Here is a 17,102-nt window from a genome sequence, read left to right on the forward strand (position 1 = left end):
CTTCTCTGCTGCTTCCGGAGCCATCCCCACCTGAAAATCCTTGGTTAACCCTGACTCCCAGAGAGATTCCAGTCCAGTGCAGTCTGCAGGAACAAACAGGAAGCAAGAGTTCAGGTTGGCAGGAGGCCCTAGCGGGTTTAAGATGGAGGCCCATGGGGCACTGTATGCTGCCTGGCCTTCTTTTGGTGATCAGATGCAGCAGGAAGCCTGTAGCCTCTAAAGACGCCACATACAGGCTGAGTTCTTCTCTGGTCGTAGTTGATTTTTGTTGGATTGAGATCCATCCACCCTAAAGGTGAAACCGAAGTTTTCTGACTTGTAAAGAAAGACCACGGGTACACCAGCCAGCAGCATCCCAGTCACTGCAGAGGCTGCAGGGCCAACAGAGGATAGGCCTGCCGCTCCAACCACCCCCAATCACCTGCATTTTGTAGCTAAGGATAAGGAAAAGGACGGTGCATCTCTCTTGAGCCCCCTACCCAGGTGAGAGCCACGGGGCCAGTACTGCTGCAAGCAACTGGCTCAGCCACGGGGGCGCGCGGTGGCCTGGATTCATGATGGGTGCTTGATGGATGCAATGACAAGGCTGCCAGTGCTAGGGCGCGCGTGTAGCGTCCACCGGCCGCGGCCCCTCCGCGGCCCCCGCCCCAGCCCTAGCCAGGCTGAGCACAGCCGGAGCATGCGCCTTTGCGCGGCCGCGGCCAGGAGGCGGTGGGGAAGCAGCGCGCATCGCTCGGGCCCCTGCCTGCTCCCAGCCGCCAGTTGCCGGTTGCTAAGCAGTTATTGTTTCTGTGGCGATTGCAGAGGCTGTGGCTAATTGGAGAAGCCCCACTGAGCAGCAGCGTCTTCCTCTTTGGAGCCTGTCTCTGCTCTTTGCATTTAAAGAGCAAAGTAGGCTGCTCTCCCAAGCTCCCTCCCCCCCCCCCCCCCCCCCCCCGCAAAACCTGGTGATTTCGGAAGTATGGACTAGAATTTTGCTCTCCTCACCCTATCATTGCGACTCTGGTGCCTTCAAAGTCACAGTCAGACTACTCCTGACTCTGGGGTGGTGAGTGCCAGCACAGACCATGACCACTGCCAAGGAGCCCAGTGCCTCAGGAAAATCTGTACAGCAACAGGATCAGGTAAGGCTGCTGGTGTGTGTGTGTGTGTGTGTGTGTGTGTGTGTGTGTGTGAGAGAGAGAGAGAGAGAGAGAGAGAGAGAGAGAGAGAGAGAGAGAGAGAGAGAGAGAGAGAGAGATTTGGTCTATTGGCTGTCTGTAGCTCTAACCCCAGGTTGATGTGTGGGTAACACACCCTGCCCCACCCCCTCTATTTTAAAGGCTGCCGGTGGCTTTATCAATAACTGAAGAGCAAGGTGGACTTGCCCAAGAAGCTTTGGACAAAGGCCTCCCTCTTTGGGGCTGCCTCATTTAACCTGTGTTAGTTGTGAATATTCCCAACTACTTTGTAATTGGGGGAGAAAGGACACAGCAAGCATCCCTGGGCCAGGCTGATTGAGACCCTGCAAAGGGACTTTGCTGTGGCTCTAAGACAGGTCAAAAGCAGGCATACCTTGTGAAGGATCTTCCTTCCCATGTCTTCTGTCCCTGCCCTCTTCCTCAGAGTGTCAGTGGAGGCAGGGACTGGCTGTGTTCCTGAGGGCAGAGAGAGCACACTGCCCAGAATAACGAGGATGTGCCAGGAGTCAGGTGAGCCTGGCTGACCTGCAGGGCAGTGGGAACATTTAGGCTTTCTTGGAGTCCTCCAGGAAGAAGAGCTGTTCCTGCCCCAAGAGGGTTCCCTTCTGCATGCACGGGGAATGGATGCATGACTGCTGTGGATACTGCAGCTCCCCCCCCCCCAGAGGGTCTGAAGGGCTGCCTGTCCCTTGTTGTTCCCTTCACATCAGGAGGTCTCTAAAGCCGACCCTGGGAGACTCTACCAAGCCAGTACAGCAGTTGGTGCTGGCTTGGTTAATAGACAGCAACCACAGTTTCCCTTATGGGTCTAGGTTGTCCTTAGGTCACTTTTCCCAGCAACAAAGCAAAGGAGGGAAGCCCCTCTAGAACTCAGGAAAGCCAACAGTGTCTTTGGGGACAATATGTGAAAACACTGTCCTATCAACTATTTGGGGACAGTTGGAATTTGTACTTAGTGAGAGCTCTCTCTTTGGAGGTCATCTCCCCTAACTCATTTTTCAATTTTTTAAAAGGAGAATATCTTATCTCATCATGCAGAGATCTCACATACAATTTGGCTACTCCCAGGGAGAAGATTTTGTAAAACTAGAAGTAAAAAAGTCTTAGTCAGTGTACAAATTTGAGCAAGGGGTCGGTATGAGCATTTGAGCAAGGACTAATGTTCAGCCAAGCTGGATAGGTTCAGAACCGGCAAGGCAAGCCCTCCTCCTCATGAGCACCCTGTCCAATGTCTGCTCCTTAAAGAAATATTTCTACCCCAAATTAGCATACCATAACTCAGTCTCCTTCCTTGCTAGGTATGGCATTATTGCTCTCTGGGCTTTTCTGGGCATAGGTCATAAGGTTGAGAATGCTTACTACTGCTCTTGGTTCTAACCAAGTGTCAGGTGCCCAGGGTTCAGCCAACTTACGCAAAAGAACTTTCCTGGATTCTGTGCAATTTTCCCTTATTTTACCTGGTCCTGGCATGCACAGGAATGTCAGTGGTTGAATAAGGTGGGGGTTATGCACGATAGTAGGATTATAGGCCTTTAGAGCGTGAGAAAGCCCCCATTCTTGACCCAGGTTCTTTCGTGAGAAATGGACACTGTTGTCAACTGAGGTACTCCACTTTCCTTGTATTGCAATCAGTGGGTCCTTTCCTCTTTTTTCTGGTGGCCTGTTCCTTACTCTAAGAATGTCACAGAGCTGACCCCATGAAGTTCATAAAGAGTGGTCTAGGACTGGGTGGAGGAAAGCGAAGTGGGTGGAGGCCAAAGTCTCACATTTTTAAATTATATATGTACACATAAACATATTTATATATACACAGCTCTCTCTCTCCTCTCTCTCTCTCTCTCTCTCTCTCTCTCTCTCTCACACACACACACACACACACACACACACCAAAATCTCACATGCAACATGCTTATGCATGCTATTTTAAAATCTGTCGACAATAATCTTAACTTGCCCAACACAAACAGTAAAATAGGATAAAATGTGTCTTATTCCTTCATTATATACAATTTTCTTTAAGCTCCATGCAGCTGGGTGTGGTGGCTCACACCTGTGGTCACATCACTTGGGAGGCTGAGGCAGGGGGATCACTGTAAGTTAAAAATTGCCTGGGCTACAAATTAGACACTTTCTCAAAACTGCCCCCAAAACAAACAAACCTAAAAACAGTTCATGGTGAAGAATACAGAACTCGTTTGCTCATTTTCTTTCTTTTTCTTCTTGCTGGTGGAACAGGCAGATGGGGAATCATGGGAGTTGTGGGAGAAATCTGTTGCAATTGTCCTGAGAGAGATGTCCTGATTGTGGTTTAGCTGGTGGTTTTTTGTTGGCTTATTTGTCGGTGCTCACAAACACCTGGCCTTGTAGGAGTCATCAGAATCTTGGGGACTGGTGGCGATATGAGGCCTTAGGGCCAGCTAATAGCTTGCTTAAATGTGTGGATGGCCATAGTGAAGAATCCATTTCTTCTCAATAAGCCAAGGGCTGGTACCCTTTTCCACCTGCCCTGAAATTTGGGAACTATTCACGTGGTGGGGGAGGGGGGAAACAACTTCCCTATGCTGGAATCACCACAAATTGATTTAGAAATGAGAAAAAGTATACAATCAAATATTTTACATTTCCCCCCAATTATTGGTATGGTTCTACCAATTTTCTGAAAAAACACTGTGAAATAGATAAGTATGCATAATGAGTTGCTTGGAGCTTTAGTTTTTAAAGGATACGGTGAAGAGTCACTGGAATAAAAGGGAAAGGGGACTTCCAGAGCCCAACTGCTCTTTCTCCTTGGAGACACTGGATGATTCTATGTGGTTTTTTTTTTTTTTGCGTTTGTATTTTTTGCAGAGGGTGGGTGTTATGTCCATGTTATGGTATATGGATTTGGGGCTTTACATGCCATGATGTGTGTGGGGTGGTAGGCACATGCCATGGTATGAAGGTCAGAGGACCACCTTGTTTGTTCACTGCTGTGTTTGTGTGCTAGGATAGATGACCCATGAGCATCCAGACCTTCTCTCGCCTCCGCCCCTTGTCTCCTCGCACTGTGTGCTTGATCACAGGTGCTTGTGTGACTGTGTCTAGCTTTGTCTTGAGTCTGGGATCCAAATTCATGTTGTCAAGCTTGCATTGCAAGTACTTCAGCGTCTGAGCCTTCTTCCTGGCTTCTAATTTCTTAAAGTACAGTATAATCTGCCCCAGAATGTCTGGAAATAGCATGTTTGTTAATGTGAATGAGAAACGTTTACTCAAGTACCTCAGAGGCCACTTAGATAGGACTGAGCTGTTTTGGGGACTTCTGAATCCACCCTGGCCTCCACTCACTCCTCCCACACAGAGAGACCAAGAGAGGGAAGCAGAAAGGACGAAGGGAGTCGGGTTCAAATTTAGTGAGTTCTCACGGGAAGACTAAATCCTGCCTCAGAGAACCAAATTAAAATGATATTTCCACTTAAATTTTTAAAAGAACAGATTTATTTTAACATATGCTATCCTCATTTTAAATGATTTAAAATTGGAAAGCTGTAATCAGTAATGCTATTCAATAAGAGAAGACAGAAGGATCCATTCTGGATTTTTCCAATGAGCCATAAAACATTTGCTCAGCTATTGAGCAGGAATAATATTTTAGTGATGTAGATGATGCATGGATGTGTGCGCCTGTATGTATATACACAGATGTATATTCACAAACACAGATATGCTCATCATGCACAAAAACCTGTAGCCCTCGTGTGTCACAAAGTCACAGTGGCGCAGATCTCACAGGTGCTTGGGTCCGTGGCTGTATGTTGAGTCTCATGTAGGAGACTGAGAGGCCTGCTGTTAATGGTCATGTGATGTGTCCATTACTTGCTATTGCTTCTGTTTACTGACCACTGTCAATCCCAGACAGCCTACTAAGTGTGGGCCTCAGAGCCTAGCCTTGACTGGTAAGTTGAGTCATTTACTGAAGCATTTTAAATAATACTTCAATCGAGTAATGTTTTGAATTTGATGTTTGAATCCTAGAGTTAACATAGTGGCTGGGGCATGTGGTTCAGGCTATAGACAGGGGGGTTGAATGAGCACTTACAAGATAACTTTCTGACTGGTGTACTTAGAAACAATCTTGTCACTTCTTAGGGCACCAAGAGTCTATGCTAAGAGTACCTGGATTTGATTATCATAAGAGTTCAGCTTTTTGTATAATCATGTTAAAGGGAAAGTCAATGTGAGGTACCTGCATTTCATGTGTTATTAGGGTGCTAAGAGAGTTTGAAGGAGACCAAGAAAAACATATTTGGTATTAAGAAGGTCAGAACAACATACTGTGAGGTCATGATAGGAGAGGGAGGCATTCAGAATCCAGAAAGTGCCTTTGGTGTCAATGACTCTCATGAGCACATTCACAGAAAGTAAATTCCACCCTGAGTAGATTCCAAGTCATCTGTGGCCCCATGGCTAAGATACTGGGGGGATCTAGATAACCCTCGTAGAGCCTGCGAGCTTCCAGAGGGAGGCCCTGGAGCTGGGAGGCTTTCAGAAGAGAAGGTGATGTCATTGGAAGCAGGGTTACCCTAGAGAGCACAGCACTTGGAGCTCTGCTACAAGGGACACTGGGTGGTCTCATTGTGCTGTGGGGAAAAAGGAGGCTGGCTGCCACGTGCTGCCCTCATAGGAAGATGTTAGACTCCATCACCAGAAAGGGCTGTGTGGTGAAGAAACAGGCAGCTCATAGACCTGGTGAACGAGGCTCTGGGCAGTTCTAAAGCTCTGGGTCCATATCACACAGTGTTAATCAAGTACACCCAGATGGGTCACATGGTGCACCAGATGAAAGCCCAGATAATAGGAGAATGGTAGGAGATCTTTCGTCTCCAGACTGACTGCTGCAATAGACCAGGTCAAAGAATGGAAATAAGCTATCCAACCTTTTCTATCTCTGTGATCAAATTAGTCCGACAAAAGCAGCTTGAGGGAGAAAGAGATTATGTGGGATCAGAGTTCCAGGGTCCAGGCCAGCCTGGTGGAAAGTCAAGGCATGAGGATCCTGAAGCCGCTGGTCACATTGTATCCACCATCAAGACGAAGGAGATAAATGTTGGTACTCAGCTCACTCTCATCTTTATACAGCCCAGGAGCCCTGTCTAGGGAATGGTACCACCCACAGTGGTAAGTCTTCCCATTTCAGCTAACCTATTCAAGATTATCCATTCCCCAGGCATGTGTCTCCTAGGAGATTCCACAGCTCATCAAGTTGACAGCAGTGTACATGCCTGATGGAAAATGCTCTGGTGTAGTAAGTGTGTTTTACTGTATCATCCTGTCATTCTGCAAACTCAGTACCAGCTAGCATTCCAACACTGTTGTTGGCGGGGCAAGATGGCTAAGTTCTGCAAATGATTGACAGAACACCTGGGGACCTGGAGCGTTGGCAAGGGCTTTCCTGTGTCCTTTGGAAGGTCTATCCCCAGCGACACATGGAAGCACTCCGATATTGATGACTTCTTGTCGTGAACACCCTCCCTTTTCTGCATGCAGGAAGTGTGGCATTGTCCTTGGGAAAGTGAGCTATACCTATGTGTGGCACTCCCAGATCTGATCCCAGTAGACAGAGGAGGCTCTTCACATTGTAAAGAGTGAAGAGTCTGCTAGTGTAAACTTCACACGTTGAGGAAGAAGGTGCTGCTTATGGGAGAAGCCATTTCCTGCATGCCTCCAGAGGTCTCTGTGCAGCTCTCTACCCTCACTGTGAGAAGCTGTGATGTTGAGTGGAGGCTGTGTGTCTGCCAGAGCCGTGGTTTTCTGAGACCAGGTGGCTTTCCTTTAGTTGTGGTTTCCTCAGATTGTGAGTGAGGTGACATAGGACCATGGGGGCAGATAAGCCCTGGTCTGCTGTAGTTCTGCCTGTGGCAGACACCCTGGAGTCCTTGCTGACTCTGATTGCCTAAGCGCCTTGAGTTGGAGATATGTAAAGAGTCTGAAAAGGCCTCCACAGACAGCCTAGAAAGGGGTCCAAGGCCAAGAAGCTGGCTCTCCCCCTTCCTTTTGTACTCGGAACTCACGGCCACTGTGTCCCCACAGTAGCTAGAATGTGATTTGCCCAGACGTGACTTTTGTTGCTTAGACTTTCATATGTACCTATTCCCACGAGCTCTGCTGTGTGGTAACAGAAAATAGAAAAAAAAATTAAAAAGAATGTATGGGGTAGTACAATACATTTCTCTCTGAAAGAATTTTAGTGGGAGCATTGGGGATAAAGCAGTGGATTAACTAAAGGTTCAGATTTTTGGAAGAAAAGTATTTGGTCATGACCTTTAGTGAGAGACTCAGTCCAGGTGTGGGCAAAGACAACCGTGGCTCTTTAAATGACAGGCAGTCTGTGCATTCCAGAGCACCTGTGACCCCAAGCCCACGTGGAGCTGGCACAGCTCAAGCAAGTGCCTCACAGCAGCCCCCGGGGCCGCTTGTGGGAACCGAGCTTGCATCAAGCCAGTCACACCCCCCCCCCCAAGAGCACTGTCTCTTGGCAGAGGCAGCAGCAAGAATGCCACAGGGCCCACTCTGGAGCCCACCAGTGGTAATGGAAAGCACATTGACTGTGCGGTAACGTCTGCTCATTCCCGGTGACAGCTTAGGTCTTATTCCCTTACTAGTCTCTGATCAATTTTTAAAGAGATTTAAATTCCTCTGCCAGGACTTAAGCAAAGCTGCCATCCTCCATCTGAGACCTCTCAAGGTGGAGGAGTACCATCCCAAGCTGGGCTACTTCTCCAGAAGAGAGGGTTCTGGAATAGGTGTGTGTGTGTGTGTGTGTGTGTGTGTGTGTGTGTGTGTGTGTGTAAAATTAAAATGCAGGTAGAAACTGATTACTGATTGAAACATGGAAACTGTGGCTGGGCAAGAAGGACACTCTGGGATTCTTCTTGGTTGTCTTAGTCACCTCTTCACCAGAGAGCTTGGTTGAACCTCTCAATGCTGTTTTGACCCGTGCCCCTACTTACTCTCTTTCATAAGTCTGAAGTACTTAGACTTTAAATGGCAGTCTTAAAATTATAAAGAAAAGTCCTTTTCCCTATTTGGAAGAAGTGCCGTTTCTCCTCCATAGGCTATCTGAGGCTATTGCGGTCTTTGTCCTCAGACTTCTTGGAGCAGACCCTGACTATGGGTCCCCAGGCTGGTCCCTGCACAGGAGAGAGAGGTGACCATGTTGTTGCTCAGTGTTCTAGCCATTTGTTAGTCAGGTGTTGACAAGAGGCAGAGCTGTATTTTGATAAATGGTACCCAGGGCAGAGAGGAGCCCAAGGCGGGGAATGCAGAGCTGAGCAGGAGCCACTCCAGGACCTCAAAGGCTGGGAGCGGCAAGGGTAGGAACACAGAAGTGGTGACCTGGGAGGCATCCCTGCCAGCATAGCATATTAGAGTGTACAATGCAAGCAGCAGCAGGTGAGCATGATTCTAGAACCAGGGAAGGAAACAGGGCCTAAGTGGAAGCTGAGAGAGCGGGAATCTGGACAGCGCCTGAGCGGTATACTGGACTTGGAGGTTGTAGGAGTGTGTGTCTCCATGGATGAAAAATGGACGCTAGAACTAGAAGTTTCTGACTTTCTTTTATCCTCTTTCCCCCCAACTTTTTGGAAAATTGAGTATCCTGAACTGTCTTAAATTTGTGTCAGTCCCCTGCCTAAGGTTCCCAGGCCACTGTGCCTGGACAAGTGGCTGGCTTTCAAACAGCTAAAAGGAGTAATGAGTTAAAAACCAAATGTCAGTTTTCCCAGAGAAAGCAAGGTGTCAATACAATATGCTCTGTGTGTGTGCTTGTGTGTGTGTTTAAATACCCTAGCAGAGATGCCTAGCAAAACTCATGATAGGATTACTGCCTCTGATTTTCCTAACAAAACCAATGCTGTGCTCTCCAGCTCTGAGCCATAGTGGATGATAAAAGAATGAGACGGAAAGACAATTTCACCATTAAAAATCATGAAGCTTCGATGTTTCAGAAGTCCCCTTCCTTCTGGCATCATGATTTTTAATGGGTAAATCTTCTCATTGCCAGCATCTGATAGGAGCTCACGCCCATCCTGAGGTGGATTATTCTATAAAATTGTGAACTATTTGATGTCAAATCATTCTCAGACACAGAGACATTTGGACTTTTGATTCAATAGCAGAATCCATCCCCCCAAGAAAGTCAACCAAAACTGGTACAGGAAGGGACAGCCCTTCACTAGTGTCCCCAGGATGACTCTGCACAGTCCAGAGCAGATGGAGCAGAGATATAACTCCACCGTATGATTTAGACAGGAAGAGGTGATGCTCAGAAGGGCAGAATGCATCGGGAAATTATATAGTTGGTGAACTGCAGAATCAGAGCACACACACATACATGCACACACACACACACCTTTAATTTTGTTTCAAATCCAAGAGTCCTGAGTGAGATATAGCAAAAATTCTTTGTTTGAAGATTAACACAAAAATTGATGTTACCTGGAACCTGCAAAACAGACAAAGGCATCCAGAGGTATGGGTGGATGAAGAAACCCCTGTCGCTGTCTGGCACATAGCTCGCTACAGCACTTGCTTAGCATGTGTGAGGCCCTGGGCTATTCTCTGCCAGCACGCACATACAAAGCACCTATGTGGTATGAGCTGAGGGAAGGTGAAGGTGTGTGCTCTCCTTTAGGTAGCTGGGGCACTGCTGTGGCTTTTGGTCTCCTTGACTCCTGGACAGACATGATTTCCCCTCCTTACTGCACTAGCCCTGGGTACAATGGGGCTGGTTACAGCTTTTCACAGACTAATTATATAACAAGTTGCATGTGAAACAAAAAATGTGTGGGAGAAGATATAACTATGGAGTTTTTCTCTAGTTTCTAAAAGTAAGCAACCACTAATAGATTGTGCATGCTTTGGCAGTTGGTAATCTGGTAACTGGTAATTTGGCAGCAGGTAATTTCCTGTCTTGTTTTACTGGTGAACAACTTCACGAGTAGTGGTTATATCCCAGATGAGGGAAGGTGGTTATGCAAGGGCAGGGAGGGCGTTCCAGGCCACCACCTTCACAGATCGGTGGGCATGCAAGGATTAAGACTCCTGGATGCTCCGGTTGATCACGTGTCTAAACTGAATCACACCTATGTGGGTCATGAATGCCTGGACTGCTGAGTCCTTTCGAGGATCCGATGTGAGCAGTCAACCTGTGCCATGAATATAACCCCAGTACTGTGGCCCCCTCCTTTCTGCACAGAGATTCTAAGTTGCATACCCCTGCTGTCTTCATGTTGTGTAGCACCATACACTATAGCCTTGAGGTGCATCAGAATAAGCACACTAGGGGTCACACTGTGCGTGGGTATACCCAAACAGTCAGAACCCCTAGCTACTACGCTAGGTCCAGTGACCATAAGTTATTCAGGTAGTCATCAAGCAGTCATCATCTGTGAGTGTTGCGCTGGGTCCCTTGACCACACTGTGCACAGGTAGTAACTAAGCAGCCACAACTTCTGGGTGCTGCATTAGGTCCAGTGACAACATAGCCCTCAGAAAGGACAGCAATGTGGTGTAGCAGAATAATCAGGAGGAAATGAGTAGGACACCTCTGAAGTAGGGGATAATAGATGTATGCGCCATATTGGACGATGCATAGTCGAAGGAATGCATCGCTAAGAGGAGCTAGCTAGAGTCATGCTGAAATCCTTAATTCCTGATTGAGACATGGGTGAATCCTCAGAAGATACAGGCTGTTAGAGTCTTCATTGTCTGGGGTGATCTAACAGGCAAAACTAAGATGCTGTGTATTTATGACTCCCATCTCAGTTTTACCTAGGAGACAGGACAGGCTGTTCTGGTTGGGACTGACTTACAAGTTCAGATTGCTCCAGAAGAAGCACTGACATCAGCGTGGTGTGCTTATCTGCGTCCTACCCCATCAGAAAAAGTTTGACTTGGGGCTCAGTGTACTGAAGAGTCTAAGGTTTCATCATGGTGCCTCTGCACTTTCTCTGGCACGCAGCTATAACCTTCTGAAGGACCCAGAACTCTCATATTCCTCCATATCTCCATCCCAAAGCCAGCCTGGCTGACTTGTGTGCCAAGAGATTCTGTTAGTAAATAGGACTCACCTTCCTCTCTATGCTCTCTAGTAAAAGACTCAGAGTAGAGATCTAGCCTTGGGTTTTGTTCACACACTCAGACAATGAAGTACAAATAAATCAGCATTCAGAGCTTAGAGAAACCCTTATTCTTTCTCCAGATGGCCACCTCCTTTAGGTCGCTTTCCCTAATGCTGGACACATCTGGGCCGCCCCACTTGTCCCAGAATTCTGCTTACACCTATTACAAACAAATCATCTCTCTACTTCAGAGAGTCACACCTGAGACACCAGCCAGGCATCCTTCTGTCTTGCTGTGTGTGACTCCTGCCACAGGGAACTGATGTCATCTCATTCAGCAACTGTGAGGGAACAAAGAAATGGGCTGAAGCTAAGAGGAGCTGAGCAGTGGGCACTGTCTGTCACCACAGACCCTTGTCATTCTGAAGTGGACATCCCAAGTCTTCTTTGTACAACAAAGTGATTCTCTGGGCAACATCCACATGGACACTTCATTTATTCAGAGAAAAGCGAACATGAATTTTGGGGCTGCTATTCTAATTCTTATGGATAAGAAGTGTCAATGAGCAGGAAAGAGCATAGGTCAAGGGTCAGGAAACAAAGGATTCTGGGACATTTGCCCCATGGCCCTCTGCTTAGTCTGGGTAGAAGAAGGTTGTTGGTCTTAAAGAAATGTTTTCTTTAAATTTCTTTATTTTTAGTGGGTGAGGGTAGGGTGCACATGCCATAATGCATGTATATTGTAGAAGTTGGTGCTTTCCTTCTATTGCTTGAGTCCTGGAGTTGAACACAGGTCTTTATCCACTGAAACATTCCACCAGCCATTGTTTAACTATTTTTTTTCTATTTTTAAAGATGTATTTTTTTATATATCTGAGTGTTTTGCTTAGAATTGGACAAATAACAAGTCGGAGCTGTCAGTCTGCAGCATTTGGCTGTTACGCTCACCCAGGTGTGTAGCTGGACACCCGCGCCAAGGTCCTGGCACCTTAATGTGGTGTTGCCTGTCAGAAGTGTACGTGCACTGTTGAAGCTGGCGCTGCCTGGGTCTGGGTGACGCAGTGGTCATCCCGCAGTGGTGAAAGCAGCTCAGAAGGTCTTGAGTGCAAGACGGCATCAGCACTGCATACTTAGGAAAGCCCCAGAGCAGGGCGAGGGTTGAGGTTGCCAGGTTTCAATTCTGAAGAATTAGGGATGCTGTAGTGAGTAAACATAAGTTTAGCATGTTTTTATTTTATTTATTTATTCATTCGTTTGTTTGTTTGTTTAGTGTGTGTCTATACACGTGCACAAACACAATACACATGGGTGTGGGTGGATGCTGGAGGTATTAATCCCTAAGTACCATGCTCCTCCCCCTTTTAAAGGCAGACTCTCATTGTCTAGGAGCTCTCCAGCCAGCCTAATCTGACTGACCTGGAGCCTCAGGGATCCTCTTGTCTCAGCTTCCTCAGCCTTAGAATGATAAGCTTATGTCATGTGCTCAGCTATTTTTTTTTAATTGGTTTTTGGGTTTGAACTCAGATCTTCATGCTTGCAAGACAACATTTTACCAACTGAGCCATCCCCTCAGTCCCAGAACTTTTTTATTTTTAGTTTATTTTTATTTAGCAATTATCTCTCTCCAGAAAATCTCTGGCTTGTGTAATTGTGTTGTCCTTGCTTGAATGGCTAAGTAATACTTCAAGGAAGAAGTAGCGATTGAGTGAGGAAACAATGGAAAGAGGGAAGTTCCCTTTGCAGAGAGGTTGTCTGTGTACTCGGGAATCCCCCAGGCTAGGTAGGTTGCAGGAAATGATGGCAACAAATGAACGCGGTGGAGGGAAACAGCATGAAACCTATGTGTGTTTTCTACTCAGAGCTTCATTTCAGGAAAGAAACACATCTTTTAGTTTTGTAGCCATGTTTGGTTGGTTCAATGTTTTCCATTTTGGGAGCGTTGCAGAGACTTCAGATGAACAGATTAAAATTTTTCCACCGTGTTTGCATACCATTTGCTCTTTAAGGGAATCCTTCCTTCTTGCCTAATCGCTTCTTGGACAACTCTGAAAATATTTGCACAGATGCCCTGAGAAACTTGTGCAGACGTATCTTGTTTTATTTGTTGTTACTGCTGTTTGTGTGTTTTTTATGGCAATGGGTGACTCATTCTTTGTCCCTTACTCACTGCTTACATGAATTAGAATGCCGGTGTTTTCCTTTCAATTTCCTGTTAAGAAACCCAATCAATTTCAAGATCATGAGCTCAATCTTGGAACTAGAACCTATGAAGCCACAAATCAATGTGCCCTTGTCAGCCATACTGTGCCTGGAGCACCCAAGCAACCATGACCGAGAACAAACACCATATCATTCAGATACTTGGGAGACAAGATATATCCAGAAAAACATTGCTTGTAATGTGAAGTCCCTTGGCTGTTATCACCCAGTAAGTTGGTGACATGGTAGTCCATTTCCTACTGTGGCAAAACCGGAGATGGCTCATGGCGCTGGGAATGGGGGTAGCCCCTGCAAGCTGAGGACAGAGCAGAATCTGCCCCTTGTTGTTCCACAAGTGTCATTTGATTTCTTCCTGGGCTCAGTAGGTGGAGCGGATTAGCAACCCAGTATTATTCATCCATCCCTAGCCACACCCAAAGGCACAGAAACACTTAGGGTTGACCTGCCGAACTGGTTGGAGAACAGTGCCGCACAGCTTTGTGTGGCCATGAGAGTGGCTGATACGTGTGATGTGGGCATTGTGAGGAGCTTCCAGCCACTTCTTTTTCTGGGTTGTCAGGGCAGACACTTACACTGATTCTCAGGTGGTCCCAAGGCCAGCACCTACAGGAGGAGAATGCCATCACAGGGCCATAATTATACATGCTTAGGACACCTGCACACCTGCATGCAGCCCCGGGAGCCCCTGAATCTCTCCAGCAGTCCTGGTTTTATAAAGGTGATTATGTAGTTCACATAAAAACATAGACTGTGTTGCTATAAAAATTAAAATGCACTTCTCCTCTCTCCTCCATCTGTCTTACTCTGAATCTGGTAACAGTTTTACTTACAAAGGCAAGATGAAAGGCCCCAAGTCTCTCTCTCTCTCTCTCTCTCTCTCTCTCTCTCTCTCTCTCTCTCTCTCTCTCTCTCAATGCATGAGGTTAACATCTAGATAAGATCCAGAGTAGAGTAGCCTACTGTTTAGGATTCATATGAGGCTCAATAGCACATCAATATATGTGAACACAAAGGCCATTGTGAACTGCAGACCCCAGTTTACACAACGTTAGTAGCTGCATTAAAGATTTAAAAGTCCCTGGAAGACTGGGAAATCGCCCATGGTTAAACACTGAGCCGCTGGTCACAGTGCCACAAGTAAACAAATAGATAAAAGTAAAGTAAAAGAAAGAAAGGACTAATTTTACAATATACTTTTGTGAGGAATTCCTGGACTGGATTGAAACAAACCTCCTGATTCCTGGAGTCCTTGAGGAGACCATAGCGGTTACTGGGAAACTGTTGTATGGAGGCTGTTTGCTTGTTTCCTGGCTGCCCAGACTCCCGAAATAACCACACAGAAGCTATATTAGTTAAATCACTGCTTGGCCAGTTAAGCACATTGTTAGCTAGCCCTTACACCTAGAATTAACCCATCTCCATTATTTTATATTTTAACACAAGGCTTGTGGCCTACCGGCAAGGTTTCAACATGTCTGTCTCTGGCAGCAGCTCCATGGCTTCTCCCCTGACTCTGCCTTCCTTCTCCCAGCATTCAGTTTAGTTTCCCCTGCATAGCTCTGTTTTACCCTATCAGGCCAAGCCAGTTTCTTTATTAACCAATGATATTCACAATATACAGAGGGGAATCTATCTCTTAGAAGTAGTGTATACATGGGCCTTGTCTGTAAATGCATCTGCCTCCAAGTGCGATGCACTCAGTTCGATTTCCAGAACCCATGTGGTGGAAGGAAAAACTCCTGCAAATTGTCTCCTGACCTCACACACCCACAGCATGCACATCTGCTCAAAATAGAGAAGTAAAGTGAAAACAATTTAGAAGAAAGGAATGCCATCCACAAGAGGAGTCCCTAGGCAGTAATCATGGTAGCCCTGTCTTTAAGCCGCTTGAAACCTAAAACACACTCACATTAGCCAGATAGGTCCACCTGAGATGTTTGTACTTAGGAGAATATCACATCTATGGTGTTCACCCAAGTGCACACACACACTCACACACACACACACACACACACACACGGTTATGATAGAACAAAGGTCTTCCCAATATGGCTTCACAAGCTATGTGTAACAAAAGCAGTCCAACCTTGAGAGTGGAGGTTTCTTATGAGCTGTACACCATGAAGGTGGAGATGGGGGCCATGAACACCCTTCTGTTATATGTTTGCTGGCAGAAACCAGCCTGCTTGCAAAGAGGAATGGGCCCGCTATCCTTTCTCAAGGAAAGTAAGCACAGTCATGGAGAGCATTTTGACGCAGACATGCCGTCATCCCTGCATGTCTTCAGCCCTGTGCGGAGCAGTTTAAGCACATGGAGCTGTGTATGCTGGTGATAACGCTGTAAGGAGGCAGCTGCCTGGCCAGATTGGCTTTCCAAAGATGCCACCAACGTGAGGCTTTTTAAACTTTGTGTAGAGTTCTTTAAATTAGCACAGTTGTACTAAAACCAAAACTCTTGACATCTCTGCTGAAACAGAAAAAGCAGCTCCCTTGCATCGGCCATGGAGGCAGAGGGCTGCACACAGGGCACATGAGCCATTCCATGGGCCTTTGTCTCTGGACTTTGCTCTGAGCCTGTTCACAGGTGACTACGTCAGCCACACACAAAATGCATGTCTGCTTCTTTTATTGGCCACTTTCTAAGGTGCATTTGTTGCTACTATTCCACAAACTTACCGTTTCTCCTGCATGGATATAAATGCTTCCCTTGATGGGAAGTTCCAGAAATTGCAAGGCACTTGCCTCTGGGCAACCTGGGTTTGCTGCTTTTTCAGTGTTCAAGGCCAGCTCCTTTTTCTTTGTCAACCTCAGGATCCTGGGAGAAGTGTCATGTTCATCATCTTTAGTTCTGTAGGATTTGGATAATGGTCCTGTGCCTCTAGTTCCTCACATCTTTAAATTTTCAATTCATTTTAAAATCTGAATTCATCCAAGTCTGAGATGGTAAAACCCACTGATATTATAGCAAGGTCTGCTGGGTTTGGTCTGGGTGCAGACAGGTGAGATGTACCAGTGAGCTAATATAGGTGTCAGCCAGAAAAAAATGGACAGACACTCATAACATATGTACATGTCCATATGCATGCTCAACGCTTGCATACACACATGTGTGTATGTGCACGTGCACACACACATACACACACTCATCTTTTCTCTTTATAGTTAGGAGAGATGGGAACACAAGAAGAGTCTGGGTACTGGGGGCCATTTCTTCAGGACAGAATCACCAATGAAGGATAGAGTGGACAATGTCCCAAGAAGACAGAACTTGTTTGTCTTTGGGACTCAGCTTGTTGTGAGAATCCTGACGGAACCCTCCTCCCCTCCCAGTACACTGAGGTCTCGGGAAAGGCTGTCTGCACCTGGACACTTCATCCCTCTCAGCACACTAGGCTCAGCCTGACTTTGTTCCTGGGGCTGTGCTGAGTTTCATCTGGGGTTGGGCTCCTCTGAGCTGCTCTCTTGTAGGGATAGCGCTGTGCACCCCTTCTGCTTCTTCGCTGCTCACTGAGCCATGTCAGAATCAGGCTTTCTGTCTGTCCTGCTCTCTCACTACAGGCGCCCCAGGATATGGCATGGCCGAGGGTACTGCTGCCCCTGGACT

General features: G+C 46.7%; 1 protein-coding gene across 1 annotated transcript in view; it reads left to right on the forward strand.

Moving 5' to 3' along the window:
• Positions 1-699: 699 nt before the first annotated feature.
• Dpp6 (dipeptidyl peptidase like 6) overlaps positions 700-17,102 on the forward strand; it is a 434,651-nt gene continuing 418,248 nt past the window's right edge. The window contains exon 1 of the mRNA XM_050119955.1: positions 700-1,124. Within this exon, the coding sequence (XP_049975912.1) occupies positions 1,068-1,124 (57 nt within the window). The 5' untranslated portion in view covers positions 700-1,067. The remainder of the gene's footprint in view (positions 1,125-17,102) is intronic.

Source organism: Alexandromys fortis, unplaced genomic scaffold (genome assembly GCF_014885135.2).
Source record: "Alexandromys fortis isolate MF-2015 unplaced genomic scaffold, M_Fortis_MF-2015_v1.1 scaffold_177, whole genome shotgun sequence".
NCBI classification, from domain to species: Eukaryota; Metazoa; Chordata; class Mammalia; order Rodentia; family Cricetidae; genus Alexandromys; species Alexandromys fortis.